The sequence below is a fragment of the Manduca sexta genome, chromosome 4 (assembly GCF_014839805.1).
Source record: "Manduca sexta isolate Smith_Timp_Sample1 chromosome 4, JHU_Msex_v1.0, whole genome shotgun sequence".
NCBI lineage: Eukaryota > Metazoa > Arthropoda > Insecta > Lepidoptera > Sphingidae > Manduca > Manduca sexta.
In genome coordinates, this window is record NC_051118.1 from 9,560,470 (window position 1) to 9,576,755 (window position 16,286).

The window sequence follows — 16,286 nt, forward strand, 5'->3', positions numbered from 1 at the left end:
CGTTGTTCCGTCTTAACTATGAATTTGCAGCGCGCATTCTGTCAATCGCTGACAGTTATTTCAAACAATTGAAAGTTATATAAAATTAATATTTTCGTTAAGTTTTCTTAAATTTTCAAATTTTCCGCGCAATTTTTTGAATTTTTTCTTTCATAAGATCCTTTTCTTGGCAATAACAAACACAACAAAAAAAAGGATTGAAATCGGTCCAGCCGTTCACGTGTGATGGCGTGACCAAGGGAAATAGGGATTCATTTTTATATATATAGATTACTAGAAAATAATGGCCATTACAGATAGAAGAGTTTTTGCGCATTTTTGTTACTCGACCTGAAAATCGAATTTTGAATCTCATGATACAACGTTGCCATTAAACACCACTAAACCAACAGGGTGGTATTTTAAACGCCTTAAAACCCAGCCCCCCAGTGATTTCCCAAACTCTTTGATCTAAAGACAATGCGGATCCCCCGGGCAGTACAAAGCTAAACTAAAGAAAAGCACAAAGAATTGCGTGCAAACGATTTCCCTTTGTATTGAAAAATGCAGTGACCGCTGTGCCAAACAATGGATGGGACGGACTTGGGGGGTCAGCCCCCTTTGTTTATTGCGGGGTTTAGGGGGTCATTTTATTTAATACTATCACAATTCTTAGGGAATTTAAAGCAGTTTGAGTGTCTGTTGTCCCGTCTTAACTATTATAATTTTTTGAAATTGTCTTTTAAGTTGAGTAATATTAAAATACTAGCTACGGTTTGACCGAGGTTTATTGACGGCCTAAGAGATCACATAAGATGTAAAAATAAAGATTTGCCAGTATCAGAATATTTTTTAATTCCATTAAATGTGGACACAAACATAGTATGTTGATACGAATTATGAGTTCCATAACATTCTGCAAGATGGCGCGCAAAAATAAAGCTTTGTAAATTTATAATATAACTAGCTTCCGCCCGCAGCTTCGCCCGCGTGGATTTCGGGTTTCAAAAATGGAGAAGGTGCTCAATTTGTCGGGATGTTTTTTTAATTTATGGTGGTATGCAGGTGGTCCGATTGTCCGGTCAGGGTCTGATGATGGGATCCTGGTGAAATCGAAGGAACTTTTAACCATTAAGGTTGCACACGAAATTACGGAAGCTTAAAAATGGAGTAACTTCTCCCGTTTTCCCAACATTTTCCATCACTGCTATGCTCCTATTAATTGTAGCGTGATGTAAAGTATACTATAACCAGCTCAGGAGTATGAAAAATAATTGTACCAAGTTAAGTTAAAATCCGTCGAGTAGTTTTTGTTTCTATAACGGTTATACAGACAGACAGACAAAAATTTTACTAATTGCATTTTTGGCAAATCAGTATCGATCCCTAATCACCCCCAGTTATTTTGGAAATATATTTCATGTACAGAATTGACCTCTCTACAGATTTATTATAAGTATAGATATGCAAAAGTAGCTCAAAAATTGTCCATAACGAAAACATGCATTTTAAAGTAAAACAAAAGAAATAATATCGTGAAGCCAACCAAATAACTAATGATATATTAAATTTTGTGACTGTTCAATTTAGTCGGGTCCGCGATATCACTTTTGTTGAGTTTCAGAACGCGACATTACATTATTATATTCTGTGCTCCAACGCACACTGCTTTGATGTTAGGAACACACCTACATTGCTTAGACAACAGTGAACTTTATACAATAGCAATAAAGCTCAAATTGACTTTACGTATTAGTTAGAAAACGTTTGTATGGGAAATAGAAAAATGCTGTTTTGAGGATTTTCCTGGCAATTATTCGAATTTTTCTCACCTTTTAAACCTTCCCTAGACCTCCACGAATAATTCAAGACCAAGATAAGATAAATCCGTTCAGCCGTTCTCGAGTTTTAGCGAGACTAACGAACAGCAATTCATTTTTATATATATAGATTCTATTCATATAAATCAATTATTTCTTATTAGAATCTAAATGAAATAACTTGTTATGACATAAACCTTTACAAATTAATAACAATTGTCCAAGCCATTATACCACAATATCAGTCTAAAACCACTGAAAATTTCCTCTCATTTTAGCCCATAAAATATTCCTAAGTCCGTGCCAAATGTGTTTTCTTTGTGTCCGCACGGGAAAGTCGTAAAGTCCCACGTCAAAGGTAAACTGCGCTATCTAGTCCAGTAAAAACTAATATAGCTTACACTAAGCTAGTTGATATTTGTACAAGATTTATAAACAGCAGTTATTTATCTAGATAGATGTCTAGACTTAAGAGTGTGGCGAAGCATTTAACGGTAAAAACTAAGCCGAATCGTCGTCCTACGTAAAATTTTACGTATATTGGAATATTGATATTTAAAATGTTCATGCACATTTCATTGAAAATTTCTCTATTGAATCGCACGCTTAGAAATAATATGGCCTAACCCATAATTTATATATTTTATGACTTTGTTAAAAAACGATCTTCCACAGCATGCTCTATAACTCTAAGACGGGAAAGACAAAATTAAAGAATGGAAACCCAAATTCTCACTTTCGACGACCGTGCATATCTTTTTTATTTGTTTCCCACAAATTGTCTTTTTTGACTAGGTCACCTTAGTTCTAAGAATGCGAAATATTTTTTCAATATATGATCACCATTTAAGTACATACTATCAACATCAACTGTCTAACGGCCATTTTGAATAAACGATTCTAATTTGAATCGTCAATCCGCTCCCGAGAAATCAGCCATTGAACCAATCAAAATTAGCCATTTATAAGCACGTCAAAAATGCTTTATTCTGATTGGTCCATTTTCGAGATTGATTGTAATAAGCAAATGGAATCATTTATTTATACGTCAATTAAACATATGTAATATATGTTAGTTAAAGCACGTAAAGTTGTTGATCCTGTGCATCAAAAGCGTCGCCAGCCTATGGCCCAGGGCGGGAGGGAGCAAGTTGATATGGAGAATAAGAAAAGTATGAATTGTAGGTAAAGTTGAGAGCACATGTTCCTCCGCCACTCCCCCTCCGTACCACTAAGCGTACGGAATATTAGGAATGGAATTGGTAAATTCATTCGAATTTCGACGTATGGGAATGATCGATCAAGCAAGTCCAGTTAAAGACTTAGGACTTCGGTTGCTTTACATTTGGCAACTTTTTAGAATCCCTGAGTAGGGGGGAGGGGAGCTGCCCCTCGCTGACCCCTGGCGACGTCCTTGCTAGGCCTGATCCCTCTCCGGTCATGTCGGATTTCCGTCTCACTGGACTATGAGAGTGAACGAACAGAGAGTGCACCTGTGTATTGCGCACACAATTGTGCACTACAATATCTCCTGCGTACTTGGCTGATCTTCGTAGAGTTTTGACGCCAAAGCCTAAATAAATACGTTAATAGGGAGGTAATATTTAGTACACAATTGCGTGATAGAATCACTGAATTTTGACGAGTTTGTAGACACGTTAAAGTGCTTCCATTATAAAATATATATTCGTGTTTATCTATCTTTGGTTCGTACCTGAGACCTCCCTCGCTCAAGGCTAATGTGATAAAACTTTTCCTGACATAAGAATTGAGAGTTATATCTTGGCCGCCACGCCCAAATACGATGCAGGAGTAATAAATACTGCTCAGAATTGGGTCATCAGATTACATACAATTTCGATATGTTAGAAAGATATTGTTCTCAAATTGGAAATTATACGATAGGTTTACCGCAGCTTCGTTTTCGTGAGGAATAAATGCATTTTCCTGGGATCAAAAAAAACTATGGTAATCCAGAATCTAGTCTCCTCTAAATTATAGCAGTTTTTGCTAATTTTTTTTCATAAAATCATACATTATTTGTTTCTAATTAATAAAATTTAAAAAAGCTTTATGTGCTGATTCATAATCCTGGTTCTCTAGCATTCATTAGTCAAGTCATACTGCTTAATAGTTTCTACTGTATTTTGTCATTCATAAATAAACGTCTCTAATTTAGTATTTACTGAGAAACGTCAATATGAAGTGTGATCTACAAAGTATTACTTACTTACTTCGAGTTGTATCCACAATTTCATGTACGATTAATGAAAATGTCTACCCGCCATATCTAATGATAAATGCCTCTTCTAAATCCCCTTCTTTTTATTTATTAAGTTTGACAAATCTTTTTTTTTGGTTATTGAAAACTATTGGTGTATACAACTAAATCATGTCTTGGCTGCCCATAGTAGTAACTGCGTCTGAACTTTAAAATGCGAACTGCGTGTTTTGTCTAAGATATAGGGTAAGCATTTCTTATGTTTACGCGAATGTAAATAAAACTATTTTACAGATTTTATCGTGGTTTATATTATAATTTTGTCCCGACGTTTCGTAGACTGCGGCCATCGTGGCTACGGGCGAACTGTGGTGTCATCCAAAAAGTCAAAGTTACAATATCTACCTACAATATATACAAAATATTTTGTAAAATGAAAAACCGCGATAAAATCTATACATTAGTTATTTAATGAGACATAGGATGTTAAATATTATAAATAGTATTCATTAAACCTTTCGTAATAAGCTAATAAGTTTTCCATTATGTATTAAACCTTTCGTAATTAGTTACTGAGTCGTCCATTATGTCTGTTGAAAATCATGTCAACAGTGTTTCTTTACCACGTCTAGGTGACTAAGTGTGCCACATAATTTATCTGGTTGTAAATATCTGCCAATGTATAAACAGTGCCGTAAATCAGCCGCGCGTTCGGTGCCTGGCTCCTAGACAATGATAAAATAGAAAAACAACGCATTTGCCAAGGATTTTACGTGTCTACCTACGTTTTATATTTTATGCGTGTTTATACATATATACAGATATTTTGAGGTTGCGTACATACTCGTATTTACCTCTTCTAATATTGTACATAAAGTCATACAGGAATAATGAAAATGTTCACCAAAAATCCCGGTTTTACTTTTCTGATTTTTGATCATTTTGTAGTATAGTATGGCGTGTACATGGGTGTATTTCTGACTGAAAGTGTGATGTTGCCGGTGAGACTCTTAGAGTAGTAGTGTCATTAGGGATTGTATATAATTTATTTGTTCCAAACTTACACTTTTTAAAATTAAATTTACGATTCGATCAACTCGTTATTTTGATGAAGATAACTATCTGGTTTCATTTAGTAACGCATTGTCAAAATTACCCTGTATATTATGTAGGGCTGTATTATACTATCCTGGTGTTGTCGCATCGTAACTTTATCATAAAGATTAAGGAACAAAAAAGCGTTTAAAAGAATTCCTCTTCATAATCTTAACAATTATGCCAAACTATACAGATAAATGGCCTTTGCTCGTAGAATAAGTTCTTTCAGTACAGCAGTCCTGCTATATATTTTCTTGGGATAGAAAATGCCATTTACATTTAAACGAAATAATTTCTATAGGATTGGATTCTAGAAAATTATGCTGCTAGTAGGCACGGCATACGTTGGCCCGCGACGGTAGCCTTCTACCTCCACCGGGTTTAAACTCAAACTATCTAAAATCTATCTATTTAAAATCTTTAGGGGAGGCCCATATTCTGCGGCTGCTAATGGTTACTAAGGGAGTTGTTCACTTTACCGATAACATGGTTTGATTGGATAACTTCTTAACGGCTTAACACCTATTTTAATAATTTAAAAACATTTTTAATTTAAATCAACTCAAATAAAACCCTATTTGTCACCGAACCATTAATATAAAACGTCTTCAAGTTTCATTGGAACAATTTATCGTAGAGAATTTATCGTGAAAATATTCGATAGGGACAAAGGGTCCAACTTCGCTGCGATTCGCTGAAAGTTCAATAGGGATGACCTATTTTAGCTATCCAACTATTTCATTTAATTTGGAATCCTTTTTTATGTTCGTAGGGATGCCTTTAGGAAGCGAATTATTTTATTTCATTCAACTATTAATGAAAATTACACACACTTTTAGGACCGAAGGGGTAGGCAGAGGCGCAAACAATGCACCCAGTTTTAGACTTACTGGCGGTAGATTTCTCATATGTGAGATAACCTGGGTAGGTGCCACCGCAATATCTTTTTCTGCCGTCAATCAGCAGTGTGTAGTCACTGTTGTGTTTCGGTTTGAAGAACATTGTTGTAGCCAGTGTCGGTGCCCCATTGGACATAATAAGATTTAACATCGCATGTCTCAGGATGGCAAGCGCAGTGGAATACTGAACAATAATTTGTAATTCGAGGTTTTGGATGCTGTTTATGGGCGGTCGTCACGCCAATTAAAATAACAAAAAAAAAGTACAATGGTTGAACCTATCCTTACGTCAAGCATATGTGAAAACCAGTACTTATGGTATTGTAATTTGATTTATACATATGTCGCCCTTTTCTAAGCATTTGGTACCTAAGTACGGTTGGCACAACAAACTTTTACAAACACATAAAAACATTTGACAAATTTATATTTTCCTCCGTGAAGTCAATCGTGGTACAACCACATAAATTTCTAACGTAGAAATACCCACCCAAGACCTCTTTTTCTAGTTAAAGCAAAGATTCGTATTAATACTTCGCATTGTAATATAGTCGATTTTTCATTAGTTATAAAATCTATTGTGTCGCATCACTAGCAAGGCTCGGGATGTCACGCACTTGGCAACTTTCTGATAAGGGATGCTGGAGATTTTTTCTCGCGATAAAACTCTAGTAATTGGCTGGAGAGGTCTTGAGATCATTTTATATTAGAAAACGTACGTACTTACATTTTTATTTATTACGTTTGTAAGTCTAGTGAGGAGTTGTACATAAGGTTTCGATTGGGATGTAGAAAGTCCTCAGTTCAATTCCCCGATCAAGTTTTGTTGGAATTGGAATTAAAAAAAAACTTTTCAGTTTCCTTATACAAATTCAATATGAGGTCAATGCAAATTGGTAGAAGCATTTTGGCTTAGTTATTATGACAGTCACCCTGCTTGATGAGTTTTAATACGGGCACCGCAAAGTGACTCCGGTGCAGCTGGTGTTAAGTATTGGAATCCTGATAGAGCATCGACTGATGAGAGTTGGTGAGCAGTCGCCAGTCCACACAATTATGCCGGTCAGTTTGGAATTGTACGGAGGTCGATCCAGGAACGCGATACGATTACGCGTGGCACTATGGCGGGTTTTACACCTTGCACGGTGATAGCTATCCAAGCGGATACAAATAACCTACTAGCAGAAAAGTAATTACGATTCTATAAACATACGTAACTAAAATGAAACGTCGATCGAGAGACGTTGCATTTTAGTTGCGAAAATGCAGACCTATCAAAATCTTTACCACCCAATGCATTTCTACCCGTATACAAAGCTTACGTAACCTAATTTACCAAACTTATATCAAGTCATGGCTTAAATAAATTCAACCCAACCAACTCCAAACTCGGCGACATCCAAAACCTCGAAATAAACGTAAAAAAGGGAATTGTTAACAACAAGTCCAATTTGCGAAGTTCAGATTACATCGAAACTAGATTCAGAATTCCAAGGGTTCAGAATTTCAGGTAGAAGTGGATCGGATTAGACCTTTCGAGTTAACACTGCTATACAAAGTTTGTACGGATGCTTTGTTCAATTTGGTATGGAATTTTTTCTCAACTTAAATAGGTTGTGTATGATATCGCATTAGCATTATACTATTTAATAATGATTATTTGATGAAATATTGGCGCATTGCCTGTCTATTTTACAATGTCTCTACATAACAATACTGCATGCTGCTTGGTAGCAGAACTAGACAATGCACATCCAGATAGTCTTTCGCCTACGAGAAAATTACCATCATATAGAGTTGCAATGCAAATCGTCTGCTTGCTATCACTTACAATTTGCAGAGGAACGTCTATAGACGTTATAATCGATATGCTCTCGACGTGTAGTCACGTGTTAACTGACAAAACTTGAATGCCACTGATTGGTGCTAAATTGTCCTGTCATAGTGGCATTGTAAATTGGAGTTTTGGCCTGAGGTTTTGGTATTGGGTTGTATTTAAAAATGGTTGGCAAATGAGTAATACTGTAGCAGTAGTGGAAATTAGTGTATGGAATAGGTTGGTTATATATTCTGAGGCAGCGTTCTATTATTATGAGTGCTGGCCGGTTGAAAAATGTATTCAAATATTGAAATTAATTTGTCAAAGCAAATCGAAAATTATTGAATTTAAATTTTTTTTATTCATTATTTTTATGCAATTGTATACGGAGGTATTATTTAATGTGGTGAATATATCCACAAGTGGTATTGTTTCTTTAAACGAGCTTCATAAACATCAAAGTTTACGGAATATAGTACAATTTTGATAATAATATTGTAAGATTGTATATAGATAACTGATATTAAAACTATATAACATGCTTAAAAATCATATTAATATTTGTATTTTGGCTGTCAGAATGTTCTATTATATTCTTTCTATCGATATTAAAAAAGGGCACATCATTAATATTGCATTTTATGAAAATTCCCCTAACTATGACAACCATACTTACCTCAGGATTTATTGTAGGTGGCATCACAATCTTCTTCTGTGGTGGAGACCGCAGCACCACATTCTCATCTCTGATGATGATCTGCGGCTCCATCGCCAGGAGTTTCTTCTTACACTCCTGCATCTGAAGGCATTCCTTCTCCTTCTTCGAGAGCACAGATTCAGAGGACGCATGTTTCGACGAACTCACTGAAGGATTCTTACTGGATAACTTCAGACTGTCTATAGACGCTGTGATTTTCGCGCTTTCTCGTCCGTTTGAGGACGCCATCTTGGATTTTTGGTTCTTCGTTATTTAAATATTTGCATTTTGTTTTTCAAAGTCTTTTGCTAAAGTGCAAATGAAGCGAAAGTGTTATTGAATTTATATCATTTAATAATTTCAAAAATAATAACTATTATAAAGTTATGGTAGTGGAACAAACATGCGAAACTCCAGGTCTAATTCAAGATATTTAAATATTATATTTAAGTGTCCAATAGTCATATTTCAGATCTACTAAACAAGTATGCTTCTTTGGGAGAATAAGGCCTAGGCATTATGCATACTATCAGGCCAGCCGCCTGCGCGTTTAAAGTTGTATGTAAAGTATATAGATAGATAAGTCTTGAATACCACAGAAGTAAAAGGAATACGCACTCAAACATAACTATAACTAGTATAACAATAGGCTATCTTATCGCTAAGAGCGATCTCTTCCAGACAACCATAGGATAAAGTTATTTCTGTAAAGAAATATTTAGTTTATCCAATATATTTTGCTCATTCATGAGTAAAAACAGATATTATAATTTTAAATTGTTTTGAGTGATGAGTGATGCATGTTTTGTAACAAGGTACACCTACACTACCAATACATGACGCCAGGGCTGTCAGTTTTGACTGAAGTGATGTATACAATGTTTTTAAACGTCAATTGTATGTAAGTCAGTTTCCATCGAATATATTCTACGTGTCTTAGAGTTAACTACAATTGATGTGGTTCTTGAAACTTTTTGATGTTATGTCGAATAGGATTCTACGCCATTAGACTTATCATTATCACGTTTAATGTAATTGTCAGAAGTAATTGAAGATTGAGAATTTGTTTAAAATGATTTTGATATCAGTTCTTTTGACGAGTGATCTAAACTTACATTTTCAAGTATATAAATCTAATTTAACAGCATATCAGTTTCAACTGACGATTAACGTTTTCAATCAACATAAATGGCATAGTTTTTACTATCTTAATATTAAAGGTCATAACCATTAAATCAAACATAACTCAGTTCAGACTGAAGTCACGTCAGTCCGCATCTAAATTGAATCGATCCTAGATACGTGTCGTAAACTGACAGTTCTTACATGTTTTATAGCTCAGTAACTTCGTGATGTTCCTCGTATCAATATTTGAGTAGGACGGCCACAGCGAAAGAGTCCATCAAGCGAAATTCTTATAAAACAAAGTCCCCGCTACGTCTATCTAAAAGCGCATGGATTTCGATAAATTTTGGTATGGAGTTATGTGTGTATTCTTTGTGTAGCATAGTTGGGAGTGGAACGGACTGCTGAGACGAATGTCCGCAGAATCAAAACTCAAGCACGCACTTCTGACTTCTCTAAAGTTATGTCTGTATACTTTGTGAATTATCGCTTGCTTTAACGGCGAAGATAAACATCGTGAGGAAACCTGTTTACCTGAAAAGTCCTCCATAATAAATTCGAAGGTGTGATGTAAGTGCGGATTGGTAGACTTCGCACGCCCTCAAAATTCCTATAGAGAACTTCTTCAGGTATACAGGTTTTCTCACGATGTTTTCCTTCACAGTTAAAGCAAGCGATAATTCATAAAGAATGCACTCAAGACTAAAAAAGTCAGAGTTGTGTGCCTCTGGGTTTTGAACCTGCAAACATTCGTATCGGCAGTCAGTTCCACTCCCAACTAGGCTATCGCCGCTTTCAAATAGTACTCGGGGCTACTTAAATAAACAATTATAATTTTAATTTATATTTTCAAATAATTCCCTCAATATCCAGTAATTGCCCATATACAATAATGCTTACAGCTTCGTAATAGAAATAGACAAAACAATACCCTAAACGCATACAAGTCCACTTGCTAACATACACGAGCGGCTCTCTAGCAACCTTTACAAATCCAAACCATTCATATTTTCGTTTCCAAATTCAAAAGATTTTTGTATGAACTAAATCTCGTAGTTCATACATCCCTAGTACCCGAAATGTTTATTTTTCATAATAAATTAATAGAGAGAATTTAACACATAAACTCTTTTATGATAAATGTTTGATGTAAACAGTATTTACGCTCTGCTGACCCGCCGACACTTAGCTGGTGGGATTATAGTCCTAAATACCTAAGCAGAGGGTTCGATTTTAAATGATAAATGAAATTTTTGTATGGGAATTTGAACAGCGCCCCGTTGAGCGTATTTGGAACTAGATTTGACATCATTACGCGCGTGTAAACTTGAGTAGAAAATCGTGTAGTCATAATGTGTCAATTGCATGGGAATGGTAGTAAGATATGTTTTATATCCATCCGGATAGCGATCACCGTACACAAGGTGTTAAAACTCGCCATCCGGAAAAACTTTTAGATGCCGGCGGTGGCGCGAAGATAAGTTAGTATTTTATTCTAAATAGCTGACCGTCGTGTCAGCTATAATCATAGTTAAGACGTTGTCCCGTCTTAACTATGAATTTGCAGCGCGCATTCTGTCAATCGCTGATTATTGACAGTGACAGTTATATAGAATTAATATTGTCGTTAAGTTTTCTTAAATTTTCTAATTTTTCGCACAATTTTTTCTTTCATAAGAACCTTCTCCTGGCAATAACAAACACACAAAAAAAATTGTGAAATCGGTCCATCCGTTCACGCGTGATGACGTGACCAAGGCAAATAGGGATTTATTTTTATATATATAAAAGTCATAAGTGCTTTATTTTAATGACAATAATGACATTTTATGTTTCATATAATACGGTATAGCACTTTACGCCATATTCACGTATTCTAAATAAAACAATGTACCGCGTCCTAAAACACAAAACAAAGGCATAATTACGTAATTAAACATCAAAGGAATTGTAATCAAAGCGTGTTCTCGGAATCCTTAGTCCACGGGAATTTCATATTGATTTTGAGACAAAATGTTATAATATGTTGGTAGGATCATAACTTGAGTAGGAATGACTGAATACGAGCAAATTCACTCGATATATCTTTGTGATAAACTCTTACGTAGATTCCTCCTTCCCGAGAGTCCCTTTCATCCTGTTTTACGGGTCTTCATCGGCAAAATGCATTCCTAAACCTTATAATTCTCAAAAGGAACCCGCGCGCCGCTTGATTAAAAATCTGAAAATCTATTTGTTGAACTTATCAGGAAACCGATCGCAGTTTCATCCCTGTTTATCCCGGGTAAATGGAAGTTCCCCGGGGAACATTGCCGTGAGTCGGGAATGACAATAGCTCGTTTACCTTGTGAATACTGCAAGCGTGAGGAAACAATTGTGGCCGACGTAACGATGTCGACTGAATGGTACAATTTGTTACATTAAGTTCACGACTTTATTTTAGAAGGATCGGTAGACTAGTACAACGACATTACGCAGTGTTTATATTCGTCCTTTACTATAATAGGAAAGCCTATCCTTAGTATGAAATAATCAGGTGTATTTTTACAAATTTAAAAATACGAATAATATTTGGCTCATTCGAAAATCGAACTCAGAATCTCATCGGTTAGTCCATATACCACTAGACCAATGCACGCATGGATATCACATAAAACTTTCATACTGTAGAATCTATCGAATAAATTTGAAAGAGAGCATTTTTCGTGTATTTTTTCATCACGTAGTTTGCATAAAGTCCGACGTAAACGTTGCCTAATTACACTGCAGAACAGTTATATGGCACTTTCATATGAGACACTATAGCACAACTTAAATACTTACAACTACCGAAGAATGCACAGCACTGTTCTCTATATATACATATTATGTATTTAAAATATTACTTGCATATTGCTTTATCGCTTGCAAACGTAGATAAATGTGTTAGATATCGAGAGAAATTGCGTAGGTACGAAAGACATACCCGAGAAAGGCATTATAAGTTTCTGGAAATATATAATAATACTAGATCTGAATTATAGTATACTGCCCCATTACGGGCCTCTATTATTGAGAGGGTTTAAGCCTCCGCCAACCACGCTGGCCTAGTGACAGACTTAACATACCTTCAAAATGATTATAAAGAACCATTTTAGCCAGTGTAACTACTGGCCATAATAAGGTTTAACATCTAATGTCTCAGGATGGCGAGCGCAGTGGAATACCAGACAATTTGTAATTCAAGGTGTTGTATGGTGTTTTTACTGTTTATGGGCGGTCGTATCGCTTACCTTTAGGCGAACGGCAAGCTCGTTTCGTTATTCAAAGCAATAAAAAAAAAACATTGGTTTCGTCATTTATTTTCACTATTGATAAAGCGAGTAATATGTAACAATGAATTATACTAAGAACAGTTAAAAGATATCGGGAAAAAACAGTTATTTTTAAATAAGGACAGTTAAAACAAATAAAAAATTACAGTTATTTTAGTGCAGTGTCAGTTATATAATTTTACTAGAGAGTTCTCTTGGGCAGATATCTCTTTTTACGTTACATTCGTCAATTTTGGTTTCAGTAATGAAGATCAACGTCATAAAAACGAATCCTCAAAATTTTAACAATGCACTGTTTTCTGGTAATTTCTTTTAATTCCGTATTTAAAAGGTTTAATTAATGCTTTTAAGAAAAAGGACGGTTCGGTTGAATGTAGTTTTTGTATAAATTTCAAAATTATTACGATAACTGTAAATTGATTTGAAATTAATGCGACGATGTTTTGTTTTAGTTTCATAAAAATGGCAATGAGAATTAAGTTAAAATTGAGTGTGTCAGGGTATTAAATGCAGCAGTGGTGAAGAAAACAAAACAAAGTAAAACAGATACTTTCCCGTTGGGTTTATGGAATTAGGTTTTAGCCCGACATCATTTCCGATAGGGAGATAGGCTTGCCTCCTATCACATCGTGGGACGGAAAATACACGGCGGAAAGTCAATGCACTCGTTACACCTCTGTCTACCCGATCGGGGATAAAAGGTGTAAGTTGTGTATTTAAATATCTTTCCTTGGGACTCCAAGAAGACTGACTAGTCTTCGTATCAATTTTCATTAAAAATGTTTAAGCGGCTTAACCATGATTTACAAGACTGGCAAACAGTCACTCCTATAAGTTTCCTAACTTAGAATTATATGGAGTCCTCACCAATGAAAAGTAGTATACTTTAAGATTTCAGTACTAAGTGGCATTTCTACTGTTAATATGAAGGTAGGTCGCGTCTCGTAGGGTAAGCGATTAATGATGCTAGTCATTGAGATGAAATAAACTCAATTTATATTTTATGTTATTTCTTATAAATACAAAAGTTTGGATGTTTGTTAGAAGGAAATGAGATTTGGCACGAAGTTAGACCGTGCCTTAGATTAACATAAAGGTTTTTTTTATCCCGGTAGTTTGTTCTCGTGGGAAATATATGTTTTTTTTTGTATAGACTACTTTTTCAAGATGGTGCACTTGTTGTACAGATGGATGGATTGCTACAGTGATTTTAAGATTATTATAGCAAACCTCGTATCATTATAAAGATAAATATAGCTTTCTTAATGTTCGCGGATATTAAAACATTTGGATATTCAAAACTCAGCTTTAATACTTTGTAATAAAAACCACCAGTTACAGCCAAATCGCTCGCATAATGACTCTTTTTTATACGTGCGGGGAAAAGTGACCTAACTGCACCTGATGGTAAGTGGAGTGGGGTCCAATAGAGTGGTGACTGACGAGAGATGATTACGCATCGTCAGTCGATACAATTATGCCGGCGTGTTTGAACCCGATACCCAGGCTGATTCCAGAATTCGACTCACCTACTTAGGACCTTAGGAGGGTTTAAACACCCTGTGTACGGTGGTCGCTATTCAGACGGATATCGTTATTCTACCACCAGTAGTCATTATTTCCATACATAAAAATGTTTTGCACAACTTTTTCCTTCCAAGGGTAGGTAGAGGTGCATTATACCCCAATTCGCCGCCCATATGACGAATCCCACGTATAGGAAGTTAACTTATTATCATATAACTTTTGCTAGCGGTTTCGCCCACATGAAGGAGTTTTCCGGGATAAAAGTCCCGCTAGCCTATAACCCTCCCAGGGTCTTAAACTATCTTCATACCAAATTTCATAAAAATCCGTTTAGTTCACTTTAAGAAAATCGATAACATACAGACAGAACAGGGGACTTTGTTTTATAATATGCATGGATTACGTATTGCAATTTTTGTTCCCTCGATTTAGCGGTGAAGAAAAACACCGTAAGAAAACATGTATATCTGAGTACTTTATAATATTAAGTTCATTTATGGGTTTATGAAGATTGCTTATTCAAGTGAAGCAACTCGCATTAGGCCAGCGTAGCGAAGGCTCTCATTAGTATAAGATTTTATTACAATGTTTTGTATACAAACAAAAAATGAATTTCAGGTTTATGTGTTTTGTAATACTATATATTGAAGCTATTGTCCTAAGATATTATATGTGCGCCAACCTTGCTAATTTTCGAAATATATATTAATTATGAATATTTTTTTTAATGGTAGGTATTAATATTTATTGATGTTTGTTTTTGCATATAACATAGTCACTATTGGGGTAGACGGGGGTGCAATAATTTGTTTGTTTGTCGAGTTTCATTCTGACACCTTTTACGTGGCAATAAAGGCGTTACGAATCGAGAAATGTCTTAATAAATTGCCCTACTTGGAAACTGAACTTAAGACATTGGTATTACAGCTTACCGTCAGCACAATGAGCTTAGAAATATAAATTCAAACACACTTTCGCTATTTCATTGTAAATTAATTTTAGCAAATAATTAACGTCTTTGTCCTGCCATATTTAATCATTAGGCAAAGGAATATCTGATCATTCAGCCGCGAGATATCATTTCACAATTTTTTACATTATAATTTAAAATCTTGCCATGACAATAAATCCGAGATTATTTATAAAAACGCCCAGTGCAAATTATCACCGTTTACACATACACTTATATGTTTATACGTGGACGTGATTAGACACGACGTTCCCGCGCGGCGGTCGGCGCCAGACTGCCGTGGAGGGCGCCTGGCCGAAGCCTGACTGCTTTTTTTTAGCTAACGATCCTGGGAAGGTTATTTATAATGCCATGTTTATTTTCATTTTATCTATGAATAGAAATAATGTGTCAATTATGATTTGTGAATATAGGAGATTGTGGAAAAATTAATTAGTGATATGTTCGTTCAATTGTTTTTGAAGGGGTAAGCAGAGCAACAAGTGCATCTAGGATCCGCTCAGCTTATATTTGTCAACCAAACCAGAAACGATTTGAACAAGTATTGAAGACCGGCCTATATCACTTCCGCCTTTTAGAAAGCATCCATTTACGTGCAAATTGAATCCAGAGTTCCGCGAGGAATCCGGCCTAGAACCACCTTTACTCATTCGCTGCTTCTAGATTTTGGCCACTTAAATTTTTTTTCTATAACTATTTTTACAGTAGAAGGAATAGTCAGGTAATTGGGTTATTCAAGGGTAAATGATCACAGTTACCCATAAAGTTTAACAATCATCATCATCATCATCAGCCGCTGGATGTCCACTGCTGAACA

The 16,286-nt window shown here is 35.5% G+C and overlaps 1 protein-coding gene across 1 annotated transcript in view; it reads right to left on the reverse strand.

The window, feature by feature from the left end:
• The window catches only part of LOC115445296 (inactive dipeptidyl peptidase 10), a 121,699-nt gene extending 105,969 nt beyond the window's left edge, over positions 1 to 15,730 (reverse strand). Inside the window, exons 1-2 of the mRNA XM_037441621.1 lie at positions 15,432 to 15,730; positions 8,513 to 8,841 (exon numbers count right to left, since the gene is read on the reverse strand). Coding sequence (XP_037297518.1) covers positions 8,513 to 8,782 — 270 coding nt within the window. The 5' untranslated portion in view covers positions 8,783 to 8,841; positions 15,432 to 15,730. The remainder of the gene's footprint in view (positions 1 to 8,512; positions 8,842 to 15,431) is intronic.
• Positions 15,731 to 16,286: the final 556 nt, after the last annotated feature.